Consider the following 18,319-nt stretch of genomic DNA (forward strand, 5'->3'; position numbering starts at 1 on the left):
CAACAGCAAGCAGCTCGTTCAAAATTCCCACAGTAACATTTTAACCTTTTTTTTTAACCTGTTCGACCTGAAACTTAAATACAAAACAGCAATTGTATCCAGGCTTGAAAAGGTTAGATACAGTGTAATTAAACAAAGTGAGTCATTTTACTGTGATTATGTAATTAAAGATTTAAAGGTTGTACACGATAAAAACACAACTCTGAACAAAAACACAATTAAACAGTAATAGAAATAAATAAGACTGCGTGGATGTTAAAAACAAACAAACAACTAAAAAATAACTTTTAAATAGTGTCTTAAAATGAACGACTCTTATGTGAAAGGGTAGGTTGTTTCAAAGATTAGGGCCCGCCACTGAAAAGGCCCCTTTGTCTCTGTTTTTGGAACGGGAGCGTCCAGCACTAACTGGTTTATGCTGCTGTGGAAGAAGACTCAGTGGACAGCTTTTAACCTGCTCCCTTATCCACAGCAGGTAGCTCCAAATATCGGACTTTTTTGTGCCCATCCTGGCACAACCCCGTTTTTTTTAATCTAACCTTGAAGCTCTGGATTTCTGGCAGGTCAGCACTTCTGGAGGTCACGGGGCCGATGTTTATGTGTAAACTCCCATCTAGCCAATGATATTCGAGGACTGTGGTATCACTTACCCTTATGTCCCTTCTGTTTCACACAACAAACGATTAGCACTTCAGCATTTCCTTTTCTCTCTATTTGACTTTTAATGTACGAGAAATTAACAGGACAACATGGTTTCTCAGGGGATTCAGATTATTGGTATAACTATGGCTTTAATGGGCTGGCTCCTGGACATCATAGCGTGCGGCTTACCCATGTGGAAGGTCACTGCTTTTATTGGTGCCAACATCGTCACGGCTCAGGTCTTCTGGAAGGGCTTGTGGATGGACTGTGTGGTGCAAAGTACAGGCCAGATGCAGTGCAAGGTGTATGACTCCATGCTGGCTCTGGAATCTGACCTACAGGCTGCTCGTGCCATGATTGTCATTTCCATCCTAGCTGGAATTTTTGGACTGGTCCTCTCACTTGCTGGTGGGAAATGCACTAACTGTATTGAAGAGGAGCAAGTCAAAGCAAAAGTCTGCATCTGTTCTGGGATTATGTTCATCATCTCGGGATTTCTGTGCCTCATTCCAGTCTCCTGGTCTGCCAACAGCGTCATCGCCAACTTCTACAATCCATTGATGATTAATATTCAGCGGTATGAGTTGGGAGCGGCGTTGTATATCGGCTGGGCCGCTTCTTTCCTGCTCTTCCTCGGAGGAGGGCTCCTGTGCTGGAACTGCACACCTAATGATAAAAAGCCCCGCTACATACCCAGATACATATCTAGAAAATCAGTCTCCACATCGAGAGAATATGTTTAAGCTGGTATTTCATCCCCCACATAAACTCTCAAAGTCACAGAAATGGCAGCAGGAGGAAATGACAGATTGCTTTAAAACTGAGATAAAAATGATGCTTATATTCAAGGGCAGTGTAAATATAGCCTAAAACTGCAGCTTGCTGAATGATGTGTTTGATTGTGTGTTTGTCAAAGTGATCCACATCAGACATTTTGTTGTGCCAAACGTGTGACACTAATATCATAAACAATGGCTGTATTCCATTCAGTAGTACCAGCAGGGTCTCGGGACTGCACAGATTGACTGATTGTGACCCCTAGATGAAATAAAATTATTGTTATTATTAGTTATTATTCATTATTGTTACCGTTGTGTTTAGCAAAATACTGTTTTTACATTATATATGTATTTTCATCTGTTGTTGTGTCATTTTCAAAACCTGAAAATCCTATATGGAGGGATACAAATCTTCATTCGATGGTTGCTTGTAATGTTCCAAGACTGTAAATAAATTGGACTTCTTTCTGAATTATTGCTATTCACGTCTGTCTAATTTCAGTGTATGAAATCTGTCAGGGAGGCAGAGGAAGTCTGAGGAGTACTAAACTCCTCGGCCTTCTGGTAACTGGTAAACTAAAAGTCAAGTCAAGCAGAAGGTAAGTTTGAATTATGCCTCAGATACACTGATAAAAATGATTCTGCGGTGAAGTAAATCTAACATAACTGAATCTGTGAAATCAACAATAAAAAAGTTTGTATCTTTACACAAATATACATAGTATTGAGGTCAAAAACATTTGTTCAAGATACAAGGCACTGTCATTTTTTTTCAGAAAATAAATTGTTTAAGTACTGAGAGCCAATCTTCTTGAGTTCATCCACACAACAAAAAATAATCTTGTTATCTTTCCTGCGTTTCATCTGCGTTGTTCATTTGGTAAAGACCCTTTTCACATGACGTCACACAACTTCCGTTCGGCCTCGATGCTGGGGATCTTTACTTCCGGTGGATGGAGTTTACACAGTCTAATACGGTTTTAGGATACACTATGACATGCAGACAAGTTTCACTAACAACACGTTCAAAACTGGACAAAGGCTACAAATTCTTCATTGAACGTTATGGAGGTACGTGTTTTTATCTTTTCTAGCTGTTACATGTAATTATAGCTAGGACAGCATTAGTCAATTTGTTAGGCCACGTAATGTTAGCTAGCTTTCTGTTTTTCAAATATTTTAGGCTCTAATCTTGATTAGGTCCTTATAGTATAGATCAGGGTTGTAACCTGTCACGATCGTTTGTTATTTGGCAGTTAAATGTGGTTTCCCAGTGCTGCCTGAGCGTCCTGCAGTTTCAGTTGTCTACAGACAGACACCACACACCTGCCCCTTTATTACTGTTCACCTGCTACTGCACCATGTCCTAAGAAGTTAAACTCCTGCACAGATACAGACATGGGTAGTAAGACGCTCATCTCAGGCTGAACAGCTTCAGCGAGGATGAAAGGCGCACAGTGAGCCGTCTGATGTCAGGAGATAAACACTGCAGACAAACAAGAACCTAGAAGACCCAGGCATCAGTTACATTCATTCATCCCCCAGTCATCTAAATGACTATTTGAAGAGCAAGTTATGCTAATAGATTAAATAAATAAATAAATATTCTCAAAAAACTACATATCTATATCTATCTATCTATCTATCTATCTATCTATCTATCTATCTATCTATCTATCTATCTATCTATCTATCTATCTATCTATCTATCTATCTATCTATCTATCTATCTATCTATCTATCTATCTATCTATCTATCTATCTATATATATATATATGAGCCCCCAGCTATTTAAAGATGATAATGCATTTCTAAGATAAACTTAAGAGTGAATAGTATAGTATGTATTTATTGCTTTTCATATATGCTCTCTATGATATTATCTTTGCCAATTTATAATCAAATTTTTCTATTAAAATTTGCAGCAGCTTTAACTATTAAGAGTTATTTTTTCATTGCAAACATGTACAGGGAGGTGATTAGTGTGACTGTCATAGTTTGCAAGGTCACATGACATAATGAAATCGATGTTAAAAGTGACATATCTCACTTTGCAGCTCCTCTTCCAGATCCTCACATCATGGTGAGCAGGGAGAAGCTGAAAGACACACGTCCACAACCAGGGATATGCAAGCTGCTGCATGGACTTGAGGGGATGAGGAGCTTATCCTCTCAATGAGATCATTTCTATCATGACATCTACATGGATGTCTTAAAACCCTGAGGAATGTAGGTTAATATTGAAATGCAATTGATATGCCTGTCATAAATACATTTTCTCTGCCAATGCAAAATGGACTTGAATTGTGTATGTACTTCTCACACATATATATATTTTTTCTTTTTTTTTAACAATCATTGCTCCATGTACAGTGTTTAATAGAATTATTAAGACCTTGTTTCTGCCCTTGTTGTTTTTGAGCCTGATTGGTTGTATTTTATGTTTCCTCTGTTCTACTTCTTCCTCTGTTTTTTTGGTGTGTTGTTCACCAAAGTGAACCAAGTGGTTCAAAAAAGTGATAATTTCTGACATGAGAAATTATTTTTTCCCCCAGTATCACTCCTTTGCTCATGAAGATTTTGTCATTATCAGGCATGCAATTCAGATAAGATTGAATACATGTTCAATATGAAATGCTACTTTAAAATAAAAACTCTCATTTTATGTCAGGAATAGTAAAATAGTGAATAGAATCTGTATTTGTGCTCAGGAGGTAGAGCAGGTGATCGGAAGGTCAGCGGTTCGATTCCTGGATGCTGAACCCCATATTGCTCTCCGATGGAAGCATTGGATTATGAATGTGTGTGAATGTTAGACAGTAAAAGCACTGAGCTTGCTTATGTGAATGGGTAAATGTAAACATGTTGTATGAGTGCTCACACAGAGTAGAAATATAAAAACTAGTCCATTTACCAAATACTTTTGCTTTACATGTACATGCAAAAATCAAGTTAATTCTACTTAAGAAAAATCATTAACAAAATTAAGTAATTTATACAAAGATTTTTGTTTGATCTACATAATGAAATTAAGTTGCTTTTACTGTCTATTTTCATTTACTATATTGAAAAAGTTGAGTGATTTATACAAAGTTTAGTTTTGCTTAATCTACTTGACAAAATTAAATTCACTTTACTTGGATTTTATATTTCATGTAAAGAAATAAGTACTTTAAACACAGTCTTGGTTGATGAACATAAATAAATTATGCAAATAGTGGCCTTAATTTTATTATGTAGATAGGGCAGGATATTTTTATCAGTGTAAATGCTGGACTGAATAGTATAAGATAAAACTATTAATGTGACCAATAGCTATAATATCACAGAGAATATTGTTTTTAATGACTGAAATGCACCCACAGAGGTTTTAATAATGTGCGCTTTTAAAAAAAAATGATAATTATATATCATTCTCTGTAAGACTGGAGTGTGTCCTACTAACAAGTGAAAGTGTGAAAATGGTTTCAGTGCAGTATCGGGTAACTGGTAGTCGTGGTGTTCGTTAATGACAGCGTCAGTTGGAGTTCATGTTATTCCTTTATGGTGATTATAATCAAAACTGAAAGATTCTGCTCAGACTGAGAATCAGTCTTAACGGGGCCACACACGCACCGCCCTGATTGAGTTTCTTTTCTTTGGCTGTCATACAGTATATGATGTCAGGAAACAAGAGACTGTTGACCAGAAGCAGCTGCAGCGGCCCACAGAGAAGACTTTCTCTCTGTGGGCCTAATCCTGTTTGGTCTGTGGCTCATCATTAAGACATCTTTTTATTTTTAGTGTCTCAAAAATAATTTCTCCTAGTTGTACTTAAAAGAATAGTTTGGTTGACATCTACAGTTCAATTACTGATTATTGAAGCATAAGACAGAGAGAAGCAGCATGCTGACTTCCTCATTCATGAAATAAATGAAAGAAGGAATAACTGAGGATCTACTTGGAAAATGTCAGTGTAGGAGCAATTAATTCAAAGGTCTTATATTGTATGTCACAATCAGGTGTGTGTGTGTGTGTGTGTGATGGGCAGTGAGGAGTGGGTGATCGTTACTCCATCCAATAGGCTGATAATCACTGTGAAAATAAATCTGCATATGAAACCGTGTTTTTCCAAAACAAAAGGAAAGCATGGTTCAGAAATCCGTGCCACTCCCTCATCTCTATAAGCAGAGGAATCTTGTTTGGCCAGAGAAACTCATCTGACAACAGGACTGCCCTCCTCCTTCACATTCTCTCACAAAAAAAAACAGAGCTGTGCCACTTTGCAAGTGAACCAGCACACTGAAAGACTCTTCTCTCCTGGTGTGGACGAAGCTGTTAGGCCATGGGGAGAATTGGCAAAGAAACGGCAGGTCAGACCATAAGCTTCATAGGACTTGTTGGGGTGGCAGTGACCTGTGGGGTCCCCACATGGAGAGTCACTTCTTACATCGGAGCCAACATCGTTACAGGCCAGATTGTATGGGATGGCCTGTGGATGAACTGCGTGATGCAAAGCACTGGGCAGATGCAGTGCAAGCTGAATGAGTCCATCCTGAGCCTGACGACTGATCTGCAGGCTGCCCGAGCCCTGGTCATCATCTCCCTCATCTTTGGTTTCATCGGCTTTATAATCTCATTTATTGGAGCCAAGTGCACAAGCTGCCTGGATAAAGACTCATCAATGGCAAAGGTGGTGATCATAAGTGGCTCTCTCATCATTGTCTCCGGCATCCTGGTCTTAATTCCTGTCTGCTGGTCTGCAGCTTACACCATCGCAGACTTCAAGAACCCATTGACGGTGGCAACACAGAGGAGGGAGATTGGAGCTGCTATCTATATTGGCTGGGCTTCTGCTGCAATTCTTCTGATTGGTGGGATCATCCTAACCACCTCATGTCCTCCTCAAAAACAACCATATGGATATCCAGGGTACCAACCACCAATGTATGCTTTCTCAAGACCAAACCCAGCCACATATGGCCCTGTCTATGCGCCACCAACCAACCGACCATACAGTGCCACAGGGAGTTACGTTCCCAGCAAACCATACGCAGCACCAGCCTCATATCCTGCTTCACAATATCTGTGAAACTGAGGGGATCAAGGACAGAAACTTCGCTCTGACAGCTGCTGGACTTTTAAATGACCAAAATAAACATTGTACAGATGTTACTATTCAGATGTATTGATGTGATGTAAAATTTAATTGCTGCCAACTTTGTGATTCATCTTTTAGAATCTGCTTTTTTGTTTTATGCTCGACACATACCACTAAGATTGTGAAGCCTTGCTTTTTATAAGGAAGTCACTGTCAATGTATTTATTTCCTTGTCTGATGAAGCACATTTTGTAAATAGTGGTGATTTTTAATGTGCTTGTTTTCTCTAACTGCAACTTCCTTTCAATAAAAACCTTTGTTGAATGTTCACCTGTTTGTGGAGTCATTGTTCACAAAATGATTAATAGTAAATATGACTGATGAAATATTAGTTACAAAGATTAATGCCAACATTTTATAAATTCAGAACCCAGGTGAATATGCATGTTTGTGTATGGATGAATCATAGGCAGAAAAGTAAATGCCAACATGCCATAAATCTTTAGTAATTTTAAGAATCACAAATACAATTTGAATTTTAGATTTTACAATTTAGTTGCCTAAGAATCACTTGAACAAAGTAGCGATTTTGGGAAGCAGCTTCTCAGAGAATGCTTTGACGTTCACTGAAACACACGCTCAAAAAAACCCAAACGAAACCAGTGATTGAACCGGATGTCCCAGTAACCTGCCCAGTCAGTGAATGGCCACTGACACAGCATTGTTTGAACGAGGAATTTTGGTCCTTTTTACAGACTTCATTTACATACTGACGTGCGTGTGATCGAAACTATGCCCAGTCCATTCACAGATAATATCAAGAATCTGGCTGGGCTGGTAAATCAGTCGCTGCACTGGTTTCAGGTCAGAGGGAAGGACGTTTTGTCTCCGCCTTCAACAGATTGGAAGCACCTTTATATGGGCTGCGGTCTTAGTTCAGCTTCACAACTCAGGCTAACCTGCTTGTGAAACCTTTGACTCCTCTGCTTCGTTCAGCTCCAAGTGACTCAAACCTCATCATGGTATCGCAGGGACGACAGATGCTGGGCTTTGTCCTGGGCATCATTGGCTTCTTGGGGTCTATTCTCATTTGTGGCCTGCCTATGTGGAAGGTCACAGCCTTCATTGGAGCCAACATTGTGACGGCGCAGGTTATCTGGGAAGGTTTATGGATGAACTGCGTCATGCAGAGCACAGGTCAGATGCAGTGCAAGATCTACGATTCTCTGCTGGCTCTTCCTCAGGATCTTCAGGCTGCCAGAGCTCTTGTGGTCGTTGCTATCATCGTTTGTGCTGTGGCGGTGATCCTGGCCATCGCTGGGGGGAAGTGCACCAACTTCGTGGAGGAACCACGTGCCAAAGCCAAAGTGGCTATCGCCGCTGGAGCTGTCTTCATCTGTGCCGGTGTGCTTGTTCTTATCCCCGTATGTTGGTCTGCCAATGAAATCATTGTGACTTTCTACAACCCCACCCTGATAAATGCCCAGAGGAGAGAGATGGGAGCTGCACTCTACATCGGCTGGGGCACAGCTGCACTTCTCATCCTGGGTGGCGCCCTCCTCTGCAGCTCCTGCCCACCCAAGGATCGAAGCCCAGAGTATCCAGTGAAGTACAGCGGTGCCAGGTCCACAGCCACCAGCCAAGCTTACGTCTGAGAGCCCCGTTCTACTGAGAAGGACTATAAATTATTTTAATATTCTTCAGTAACCCTCCTTCATTCTGACTGCTTGTACCTCACATTCTTTGTTAAGGTCACACAAAATTCAGACTTTCTGTGAAATTCTCTGGTGGAGACAACAGAAGTTCAAAGATGTGTTAAGTACAGAGCTGGCAAAAATAAATAAATCTTCCAGCCGGCACCAATGTTGGACTGAATGAAACGATTTTATTTTAAGCTTGTATCAAACCTTATTATCCTCTGAAATCTAGTGGGAAACCTAAGCTGTGATTGAAGGATGCTGTGGAAGGAAACATGTATTATACTGCTAGCATATTGTGACTTTACTGTATAGAATATTTTGTTTACTGAACTGAACTGATTTGTAATAAATTATTTTATTCAATTACATTCTTAATGTCACCCAGAAATCAGTTTACTCGTTTAATGCAGGTGCTCGCTCCCCTTTTTACTTTCCCACTTTATGCTGACAACGCTGTATTCATGCATGGAATATACAGATGTCACCTAAATATGGAATAACTCTTTATAGGGCACTCATTGAAATAATCTGAAATTCAAAATTTCAGCACATTAGTGTCATTGGAGAAAATTACGAGATAATTATCTTTTGTGACATTTTTTTAAATCTTTCTTTGTATAAAATTAAGGTCCGTGAAGTTGGAGGATTTGTTTCTTTTCTCTTAATTGATAAGAAAAAAAATCCAAGACGTGTAGAAGAAAAACACAGATGGTGAAAGGAACATAACAACATACACATTAAAACTTTGACCGACATTAGGCTGTTTCTTCATGACCATGTTTCTTTAACTCAGTGTGTGTGAGTGTGTGTGTGGGGGGGTGGGGGGTGGAGAGGTGTAACCGAGTGAAGGAAAAAAACATCCAGCAGATTGTTCAGTTTAAAACAACTTTAAACTGGTGTAGCCAGTTTCACATCATAACTGACCAGCAAAACGTTTTCATAAAACAGGCTTTGTATGTTAGTCAGCTAGTACATGTAGGAGAGACACACTCATAAAGCACAACAAATTAAATAATCTGAACCCAAAAGCATTTATTTTCATTCAGAATATAAAATACTGGAATGTTATGTTGTGCCGGATATAATAAAAGAGTGATAAGTTTTTGATATATGTTTTACTAAAACTGGATAAGAGGAAAATTTTCATGTGTGGATGCTTTAGGAGTTCACGCATACATAAAAAGCTTTTTTTTGTCATGTGCTAAGCTGAGGCAGGCAGGTTTGAGGACCCCAGTGCAGGACTGAACTTTTAACATCAGCTTTGATTTGCTGGAAAACTTGGGACAGGCAGAGCTGGACAGGAGCCGGCAGAATAAGCAAAGGAAGTCACTGTAACTGACGATACAGACTGACGGAGGGCACAGACGTAAACTGCAGCAATACACACAAGATGATTAGGAACAAGTGGAAATAGTCGGGAAGAAAGAAAATCGAAAAGAACCACAGTACACACAGAACACGAGACAAGGAACCATCAGAACGAGACAGGAAACGACCAAACGTGACAGACAGTCACCGAAGCAAGGCATTAGATCCAAATGAACACTGACCCCAAGCAGAACTCAGAAATCTAAGAATCAGAAAACATATTCTGAACGTCCACAATCAAAAACACCAGGACCGTGGCAAACACAAAGGTCACAGAGGAGCCTTGTCCTTTAATATTAGCATATTTTAAAAATCATACAGTGCACACTGGTCTTTGATATCTGCCACACAAAATAGTTAGATAACAACAAACCTCTCCTAACTGAATTAAAGTGATTTAAACATTACAACATGTCATAAACAGTCCTACATTGTAAACATGATCCATGTCCTTTACAAATGAGAGGGAATTTTTTACAACAGTCAAAATTTCACTTAACTTTCACTTAAATTCAGGTTTAATTCAATTATCAAACACAAAAGTATTTATTCAGAAAAATGTCCCGCCCACCCACGGTCCACACTGTCACCATTTTTTTAGGAAACATTTATATTGTTCCAAATCAACGCTGTATGTCAGCACAGAACAGCAGGGTGTGTTCATTCCTGTCACACACCCCGTCATGCTGTCTGTCCATTTTTTTATCTCGGATCACATTCCTGCAGGTTTCTCTCTGCAGCTAGATACTGACTCTGCCAAAACCACTTGTGCTGATTTCTCTGTATCAGAGTTCATGATGTCGCCGATGCCGTGGTCTGATCTCCACTCTCCGAGCAAAGAATAACAAATAGGTTTTAATTACTCGATTAACCAAAACTCTGAAGTGATTTTTCTACTCCCAGTGTGCATCAAATGGCTTATGGTAGTTCTAAGCAACAAATATAAATTTATTGATACATTTGTAAAGACAAAACAATTTGGTATAAAGTGGAATACAGTTTTCACTACTAGTGTTCCAGTTGTTTAAGACTGGAGGATTAAGATATATTGATTCTCTGTATTTAGCCCATCCTGGATATCAGGAATAGTGGGCAGCCAGTGTCCTGTGTCAGGTTTAAGCTCATGCCTTGATCAAGGGCACAGGGACAGATTTAATTAAACTCATCCCAGGGAAAACCTGAGTTAGACATCACACTGTGTGTTGAGCTGAGAGTAAAACAAAACTAAACTGAAAAAAAAATGTCATTATTGTCAGCATTTCAACCTGTCAGACAGACTGAAGAGAAACTGGTGATGCAACACGTAATGAAACCTGCATGAGAACTAATGTTTATTCAGTGACATCCTGTGTCCAAGTTTTCAGGTCACTGAGGTCATTTTTAAGTGTGAGCTCAGTCGATTTCATTCACATCCAACAGCGATTTATTTCAAATAATTTATCCAGACAGTCACCAGTGTGAGACATTAGAATCAAAATCACCAGGACTTCAGCAACAAAGCCACTGTTTTCTTAGGCCCCACAAAACATGGAAGATATACATAGATATACAACAGATATCGGCACTTTTTATGTGGGGGTTTCAAATAAAGTACACTGAAACTTAAAAAGTGCTTGAGAACCTGGGAGTGAACAATGGAACAATGGGCCCCTCCCTGCTTCCGGTGGCAGGGAGGGGCCCAACTCACAAAGGGAAACCAACTCACTATTCCCTACTGTGGAAAATCAGGTTTTCTTTCTAAACAAATGCCATTCAAATAAACTGGCATATTTTTTTTTATCATATTCATGCTTTTCCTTGTTGAGGCAACCATCATTTACCAGTGTCCTCGTCTCTGTGCAGAAATGTGTTAGAAACCTAAATGTTTGCTATCCCTAAGCACAAAGAATCCAGCACTTAATGGCTTAACGTTCACACCGCCCATTATTCAATTACTTTACATGCACATACACACCTGATTAGTTCTTAATTCAATTCAATTCAATTCAATTTTATTTATATAGCGCCAAATCACAACAAACTGTCGCCTCAAGGCGCTTTGTATTGTGGGTAAAGACCCTACAATAATACAGAGAAAACCCAACAGTCAAAACGACCCCCTATGAGCAGCACTTGGTGACAGTAAGAAGGAAAAACTCCCTTTTAACAGGAAGAAACCTCCAGCAGAACCAGGCTCAGGGAGGGGGGGGTCATCTGCCGCGACCGGTTGGGCTGAGGGGAGAGAAAGACATGCTGTGGAAGAGAGCCAGAGATTAATATCAATTAATGATTAAATGCAGAGTGGAGTATAAACAAAGTAAATAAGGTGAATGAGAAGAAACAGTGCATTATGTGAACCCCCCAGCAGACTAGGCCTATAGCAGCATAACTAAGGGAGGGTTCAGGGTCACCTGATCCAGCCCTAACTATAAGCTTGATCAAAAAGGAAAGTTTTAAGCCTAATCTTAAAAATAGAGAGGGTGTCTGTCTCCCGAATCCAAGCTGGAAGCTGGTTCCACAGAAGAGGCGCCTGAAAGCTGAAGGCTCTGCCTCCCATTCTTCTCTTAAGTATCCTAGGAACCTCAAGTAAGCCAGCAGTCCGAAGTGCTCTATTGGGGTGATATGGTACTATGAGGTCTTTGAGATAAGATGGGGCCTGATTATTCAAGACTTTGTATGTGAGGAGAAGAATTTTAAATTCTATTCTAGATTTAACAGGGAGCCAATGAAGAGAAGCCAATATGGGAGAAATCTGCTCTCTCTTTCTAGTCCCTGTCAGTACTCTAGCTGCAGCATTTTGGATCAGCTGAAGGCTTTTCAGGGAGCTTTTAGGACAGCCTGATAATAATGAATTACAATAGTCCAGCCTAGAAGTAATAAATGCATGAATGAGCTTTTCAGCATCACTCTGAGAAAGGATGTTTCTAATTTTAGAAATATTACACACGATTCAGTATTAATTTTAGTGACCTCTGATTGGTGTAACCGGGGTCATTACTGCGGACGTGGATAACAATCTTACCAAATCTACAATTAGCCTTAGCTAGCAGTTTCAAATTTCCATGAATGTCGCCTGCTCTGGCCCTTGGAAAACATTTGACTATGGTCGCTGGGGTCACTAGCTTCACTTTTCTCAAAACAGAGTCGCCAATAACCAGAGTTTGTTCCTCGGCTAAGCTACCTTGGTCCACAATGACTACAGGGGCCTGGCTAGCAACTGGATTTTCCAGGGTCCAGAACCGAGTCTCCAGTTCACTGAGCCTGGCGTCCAAAGCCACAAACAGGGTACATTTGTTACAAGTACCGTTACTGCTAAAGGAGGCCGAAGAGTAACTAAAGTGCAGGAGGGACAGGAGAAGAAGCCATGCTGCTAGTGAATCAACTAAGAGCTAGGCTACTAGCACCGCTATACTAGCAAATTTCTAAAAACAAACAAAGTGAATAATGTGAATACAGGTGATTCAGCAGAGTAGTGATGAGAGTATGAAACTGAAGCTTCGATACGTGTTTCAAACCCCAGGCTTACAATGCCATAGAACAGGGATCCTCAAATCCAGGCCTCGAGGGCCGGTGTCCTGCAGGTTTTAGATGTGTCCCTGATCCAGCACACCTGATTTAAATGGCCGAATGACCTCCTCAGTATGCAGTCAAGTTCTCCAGAGTCCTGCTAATGACTTCTATATTTGACTCAGGTGTGTTGGATCAGGGACACATCTAAAACCTGCAGGACACCGGACCTCAAGGCCTGGATTTGAGGATCCCTGCCATAGAACCACTGTTTCGAACCTTGTTCAGGACGAAAAAAATCACATTACATATGATGTCTGAAGAGGCAACTGCTTCATTCTCGAGTGGTTCAGGTGATTCGCTGACACGCTTCATCTCGTTATGACTGAAGGCATAAGAGCGAGATAGTCGCACAGTTTTAGCGTTGTTACGGCCAACAGTCTCCCATGTCCCTTGCGGGTCTTTGTGAAAAACAGTTGAACAAACAAAGTACTTCATTGAAAATGCCCCCCTTACACAAACATGTTTCGATTTTCCACTGCCATGTTTTCCCAGCACTCTGCTCAATAATACAACACTCATACACTCACAATAACACACAAATTCATCCATCTTTATTAGTAAACAGAACCTGATATCACGATACTTGGTCATAATGTGTGCGCCTCAAACAATGCAAAGATGCTTCAGATGATTGAGGTTTGTGCAAGCGCAATAATCTGATAACCCCCCACCAATAAAGTCACATCATTTCAATTTACAAAACACATCTTACATGAACACCATGTTAATTTTCTTTATTCATTATCAATTTTGGGTAAAATACTAGCAAGTTTAATCATTTGGTAATGTAACCCCCCCCCCCCCCCCCCCCCCCCCCCCTCTCCCCACAAAAACTTGGTTCGAAAAAATTAAAAGAGTTCCAAAAAGCGGACAACCAACAATTTTTCATTGTTGGTCGACAACACCCCCTTGTAAAAAATAAAAATGAAGTAAATGTATATTATTGTTAGCTGATGATTTGATAACTATGCTGCTGTGTATCAGACACACTATGAATGCCGTTCAGGTATTTTAGCTCTGTTAGACCTGCTGCTCCTAATCTGACAGTGAGTCAAAAGAAGATAAACGTGGTTATTTGTGCACACATTCTGGAGAAGTCCAGAAAGACTGTGCCGTACAGGTCCATCGGCCTGCCTCGTTTATTATGTCATTATTATTATTATGTCATATAATAGATTCTAAAAGTGTAAAATATTTGTTACTGTTGGAAGAAATGTGAAAAATGTAAGCCTTTTATTGAAAGTGCAGAGTAATTACAAAGAAAGGGTTCATTACTCGAAGCTTCAATTACAGCGCCCTCTCCTGGAAAAGTGCAATGCTTTTAATTACACACATGCTTGCACAAGGGTGTAACTTTGCGTCCAATATTGGGGGGGTTAAGTTCTCTGCCTATTTATTTATTTATTAAATCATTTACTTATCTAAAAGAATTCAGGAGATTTTGGGTTAACTGTATAAGAAATACACTGTAATGCTTTTAATATGTATTTATTTAGCTAACAGCCAGCAAGACCTTTGCTCTTTTTAATTTCCACAATTCTGCTTCTCTCTGTTAGTTTTTTTTCCACTGATGATTCTTCTTTATATACTTTTAAAATATAATCTCTGGTAAGAAAACAAACACTGAGAGAACCTGTTTGTCAGGTACTTATCAGTGATGACTACTCAAGGGACAAAATCAGTGACTCGTGGACCAACAATGCTATTGGCTGATGTGTTTAGTAAACCATGGCTCTCTGAGGTTTCATTCAGTACTGTGTCACACTGAGTTTGCTCAGAACTGCACAGATTCAAAGGTGTTTTCTAAAAGGGCATAAACTTGTTTGTGTGTTGAAACTAATCTCAGTGTGAAATGTTCCCCTGACTTTGGATTGGTTTCGAAAGGCCACTCTCATTGCTCATTCTCGACCCCACCTTTGTGAAAGACGCGCGTTCTCGTGTTATCAGACTACAGATCAGAGAGCAGGCAGAGTTGAGTTACTTAGATGTTCAGGAAGCATCTGAATAACAACACACCCTCTCACTGTGGTTTATGTTCACATTTTTTTCAACAGTAACATTTTGTGTTAACATGAGCACAGCAGAGGAATAAAGATAGGCGTTAGTATCAATAAGCTCCATCTATCCTCTTATCCTATTCAGGGTCGCAGGAGCCCATCCCAGCTGTCATAGGGCGAGAGGCAGGGTACACTCTGTACAGGTCACCAGCCTGTTGCATGGACAGAGAGACAGAAAACCATTTACACCTATGGGCAATTTAGAGTGACATGGAGAGAACATGCAAACTCCACACAGAGAGGCCAAGGAGGAATTGAACCCAGACCTTTTAGATGTCATTCCAGCTGTGCGGCAGCAGCGCTAACACCACACCACCGTGCTGCCGTCAATAAGCTCTTCAAACTAATTATGCTGAGGAAGACCAAGTTCATAGGCTTGGATGTGGAGGGAAGACTTAAATACCAGTTTGATAATAGACTTAAAATTTCCTGTTCAAATTCAGTGGGAAGCCAGCAGCTCATTTTTCCCACATATAAAGAGTATCATGAAAAATATAGGAAATTTATTACACTAAAGATTTCTTCGGGCCCATGTAACCTCTTCAGGTTACATTATTTATATAGTGCCCATTCACAACAGTTGCCTCAAGGTACTTTATATTGTAGGGTAAACACTGCAAACCTCAATACTAAGAAACCTCCAGCAGAGCCAGGGTCAGGGAGGGGCAGCAATGTGCTGTGGCTAGTTGGAGGAGGAGAGCGGAAAGAGAACGGAGGGAACATAATCTGATTTTTGGGCCCAAGGACTCAAACTCTGAATCTGTTCATTATAAAACAGCTGTTTATAGGATGATGGGTCATAGGCTACTTATTCCAAGAAAACAGTCTCTGCTGTCACCTCCTCTGCTGTGCTCAGATCAAAACGTGTAAAAGAAACAGCAGCATCTTTTGTGAAATACTGCCACCGAGTGGCCATTGTCTGACAAGGCTGGAAATCCCCAAATAATTTTCTCATGACACAGGATACTGGGAAAAATCGAAATAAATATATTAAATAATAATAATAATAAAATATTGAGATGGTAACTCCAAATTTGGCGTATGGTTGCCAAATTGAGTTTTTAAATCAAGAATTTCTACTTAGCTCTGTAAATCAGGAAGCTGGGAAAAACATTTTTTCCAGCTGCAGAACAAACTTCCACAGGAAGCAACTGAAACATTTTTGTTACTGGCATGTCTATGTATCCATCTGTCAGCCACTGTTGCTCTTTCAATATTTTTGTTGTATTGTGCTTCATACGTAATCACTTTCCTGTAGTTTGCAATTAAAATGAAAAGCTATAGCCAAATATATAATGATCCTTACTATCTGATCCACACCACTAAAAAGGATGTGACAAAAGGAACATTTTGTGTATCTACTCTGAATAAAGACTAAATTTCTCATTCTTGTCGACCTTCTGTCTTTCCCACAGTTCCCCATGGCTCTGCAGGAGCTCGGCATCAGCCTGTCAATGACAGGCGTTGCTGGGACCATCCTGATCTGCGCTCTGCCCATGTGGAAGGTGACAGCATTCATCGGCACTCATCTGGTGGTGATGCAGGTGTTCTGGGAGGGTTTGTGGATGACCTGTGTCAGTGAGTACACAGGTCAGATGCAGTGTAAGCTCTACGATGCCCTTTTGGACCTGTCGCCAGACCTGCAGGCAGCCCGTGGCCTTATTTGCATCAGCATGGTGTTGGAATGTCTGGCATTCCTCATCTTCCTCCTGGGGGCGCGCTGCACCAACTGCTTGGGCCACCCGCAAATCAAGGCTAGGGTGGTGCTGAGCTCCGGGGCCATCTTCTGCCTGGCAGCTCTCACCACCATAGTTTCTGTTTCTTGGACAGCCAACTCCATCATCAGGGATTTCCACAACCCTCGAGTCCCTGAGGTCCTGAAGAGAGAGCTCGGAGCAGCCATATACATAGGCTTCGTGACATCTGGGCTGTTGTTCTGTGGGGGGGGCATTTTGTGCACAAGCTGTCCACCACACAGGCACAGGATCCCCTCTAGTGGGTACCCACTGCCCAAGACACCCACACGCAGCAGTTATGCCATCAAGAACTATGTGTGAAGTTAAGAGTGAGGGCTGAGCGCACACATCAGAGTGTATCTGAGTAATACACTGTACACATTACTTCTGGATAAGCATCTTGAACTGTGATACATTTGGTCATTTATACAAACAACAAACAAAAAGTGACAAATTAAAAGGAAAACAGGAAGTGTTTGGCCACCACATGCTGTTAGAACAAGTTCAACACACCTTTGCATTGATTATCCAGGTCTCTGGAATTCCACTGAAGGTAAAGAAAATCATTCTCCAAAAGATATTCCCTCATTTTAGTGCAGCTGAGAACTTTGCAGGGACAAGTGGATACATGTACCAAAACTGTCATAAACTCTTTTATGATTACTCTTTGGATAAAACCCATTCATCATTTGATAATTCAAAGATGGCCGCCCCTTCTGTTAAGAAAATAAAATGTTTTTAAAATATTTTAACTCAACTTGCCCTTTCTGTATGATCTGAAGTGTCAAATGATACATGTTTGACCAAATAGGAGTCAACTTTAGAAGTATGAAATTACACAGTCTTACCTCAACAAAGGAGTCTGTTAAACCTGGTTCAGGTGTTAAAAGTGGGTCACCTCCTGCTCATAAGGTCAGTGGTTCAATCCCTGACCTGTCCAGTTTGTATGCTTTCCACTGTGTAGGTGCAAAATATTAACTAACTTTCAATTTCTTACATGTCATCACAGCTATCTTGTGTTTTCCACTACAAATGAGACAAAGCAGCTCTTTTATAAGCTGTTTTTAAGTCGTAAGTTTAACTTTCTTAGAGGCAAAAAACAAGAAAAAAAACTCCTGAAATGGATCCAGTGGTAAAGCAGCTGTTTCCTGCTTTAATTTCAGTGGTTGTTCAGTGAGACAAACACAAACATTCACACTGACATTCACTTCTTGAGGACTGCTGATTGTTACCTGTTGCGCTGTGTGGTGTTTTGATGACTGCCGAGGACAGTGCTCTCAAACACATCAGTGCCAAAATGATCCACTGGGATCAGTAAAATTATTCTTATTCTTTTGCCTTCACAACTGCCTTGGTCATGTGATCAGGATGCCTCTTTGTGGCGTACAAGGTGCTGGAAACATTTTG

General features: G+C 40.4%; 4 protein-coding genes across 4 annotated transcripts; all 4 read left to right on the top strand.

The window, feature by feature from the left end:
- The first annotated feature begins 687 nt into the window (after positions 1-687).
- Positions 688-1,884, top strand: LOC115790239 (claudin-4-like). The gene has a single exon (XM_030743996.1). The coding sequence runs from the start codon at positions 750-752 to the stop codon at positions 1,383-1,385; it is 636 nt and encodes a 211-aa protein (XP_030599856.1). The 5' UTR covers positions 688-749; the 3' UTR covers positions 1,386-1,884.
- Positions 1,885-1,947: 63 nt separating this feature from the next.
- Positions 1,948-17,233, top strand: LOC115790013 (claudin-4-like). Its single transcript, XM_030743650.1, has 2 exons — positions 1,948-2,020; positions 16,592-17,233. Exon 2 carries the CDS (start codon positions 16,598-16,600, stop codon positions 17,231-17,233), a length of 636 nt encoding a protein of 211 aa, XP_030599510.1. The 5' UTR covers positions 1,948-2,020; positions 16,592-16,597.
- cldnf (claudin f) lies at positions 5,698-6,799 on the top strand. Its single transcript, XM_030743649.1, has one exon. It carries the CDS (start codon positions 5,747-5,749, stop codon positions 6,491-6,493), a length of 747 nt encoding a protein of 248 aa, XP_030599509.1. The 5' UTR covers positions 5,698-5,746; the 3' UTR covers positions 6,494-6,799.
- On the top strand, positions 7,449-8,590 carry LOC115790015 (claudin-4-like). Its single transcript, XM_030743651.1, has one exon. It carries the CDS (start codon positions 7,522-7,524, stop codon positions 8,155-8,157), a length of 636 nt encoding a protein of 211 aa, XP_030599511.1. The 5' UTR covers positions 7,449-7,521; the 3' UTR covers positions 8,158-8,590.
- Positions 17,234-18,319: the final 1,086 nt, after the last annotated feature.

The sequence above is a fragment of the Archocentrus centrarchus genome, chromosome 13, assembly GCF_007364275.1.
Source record: "Archocentrus centrarchus isolate MPI-CPG fArcCen1 chromosome 13, fArcCen1, whole genome shotgun sequence".
Taxonomy (NCBI): Eukaryota; Metazoa; Chordata; class Actinopteri; order Cichliformes; family Cichlidae; genus Archocentrus; species Archocentrus centrarchus.

What these genes read in the sequence shown, in the direction of transcription:
- LOC115790013 (XM_030743650.1), top strand. Translation starts at nt 16,598, where the DNA reads ATGGCTCTGCAGGAGCTCGGCATCAGCCTGTCAATGACAGGCGTTGCT.
- LOC115790239 (XM_030743996.1), top strand. Translation starts at nt 750, where the DNA reads ATGGTTTCTCAGGGGATTCAGATTATTGGTATAACTATGGCTTTAATG.
- cldnf (XM_030743649.1), top strand. Translation starts at nt 5,747, where the DNA reads ATGGGGAGAATTGGCAAAGAAACGGCAGGTCAGACCATAAGCTTCATA.
- LOC115790015 (XM_030743651.1), top strand. Translation starts at nt 7,522, where the DNA reads ATGGTATCGCAGGGACGACAGATGCTGGGCTTTGTCCTGGGCATCATT.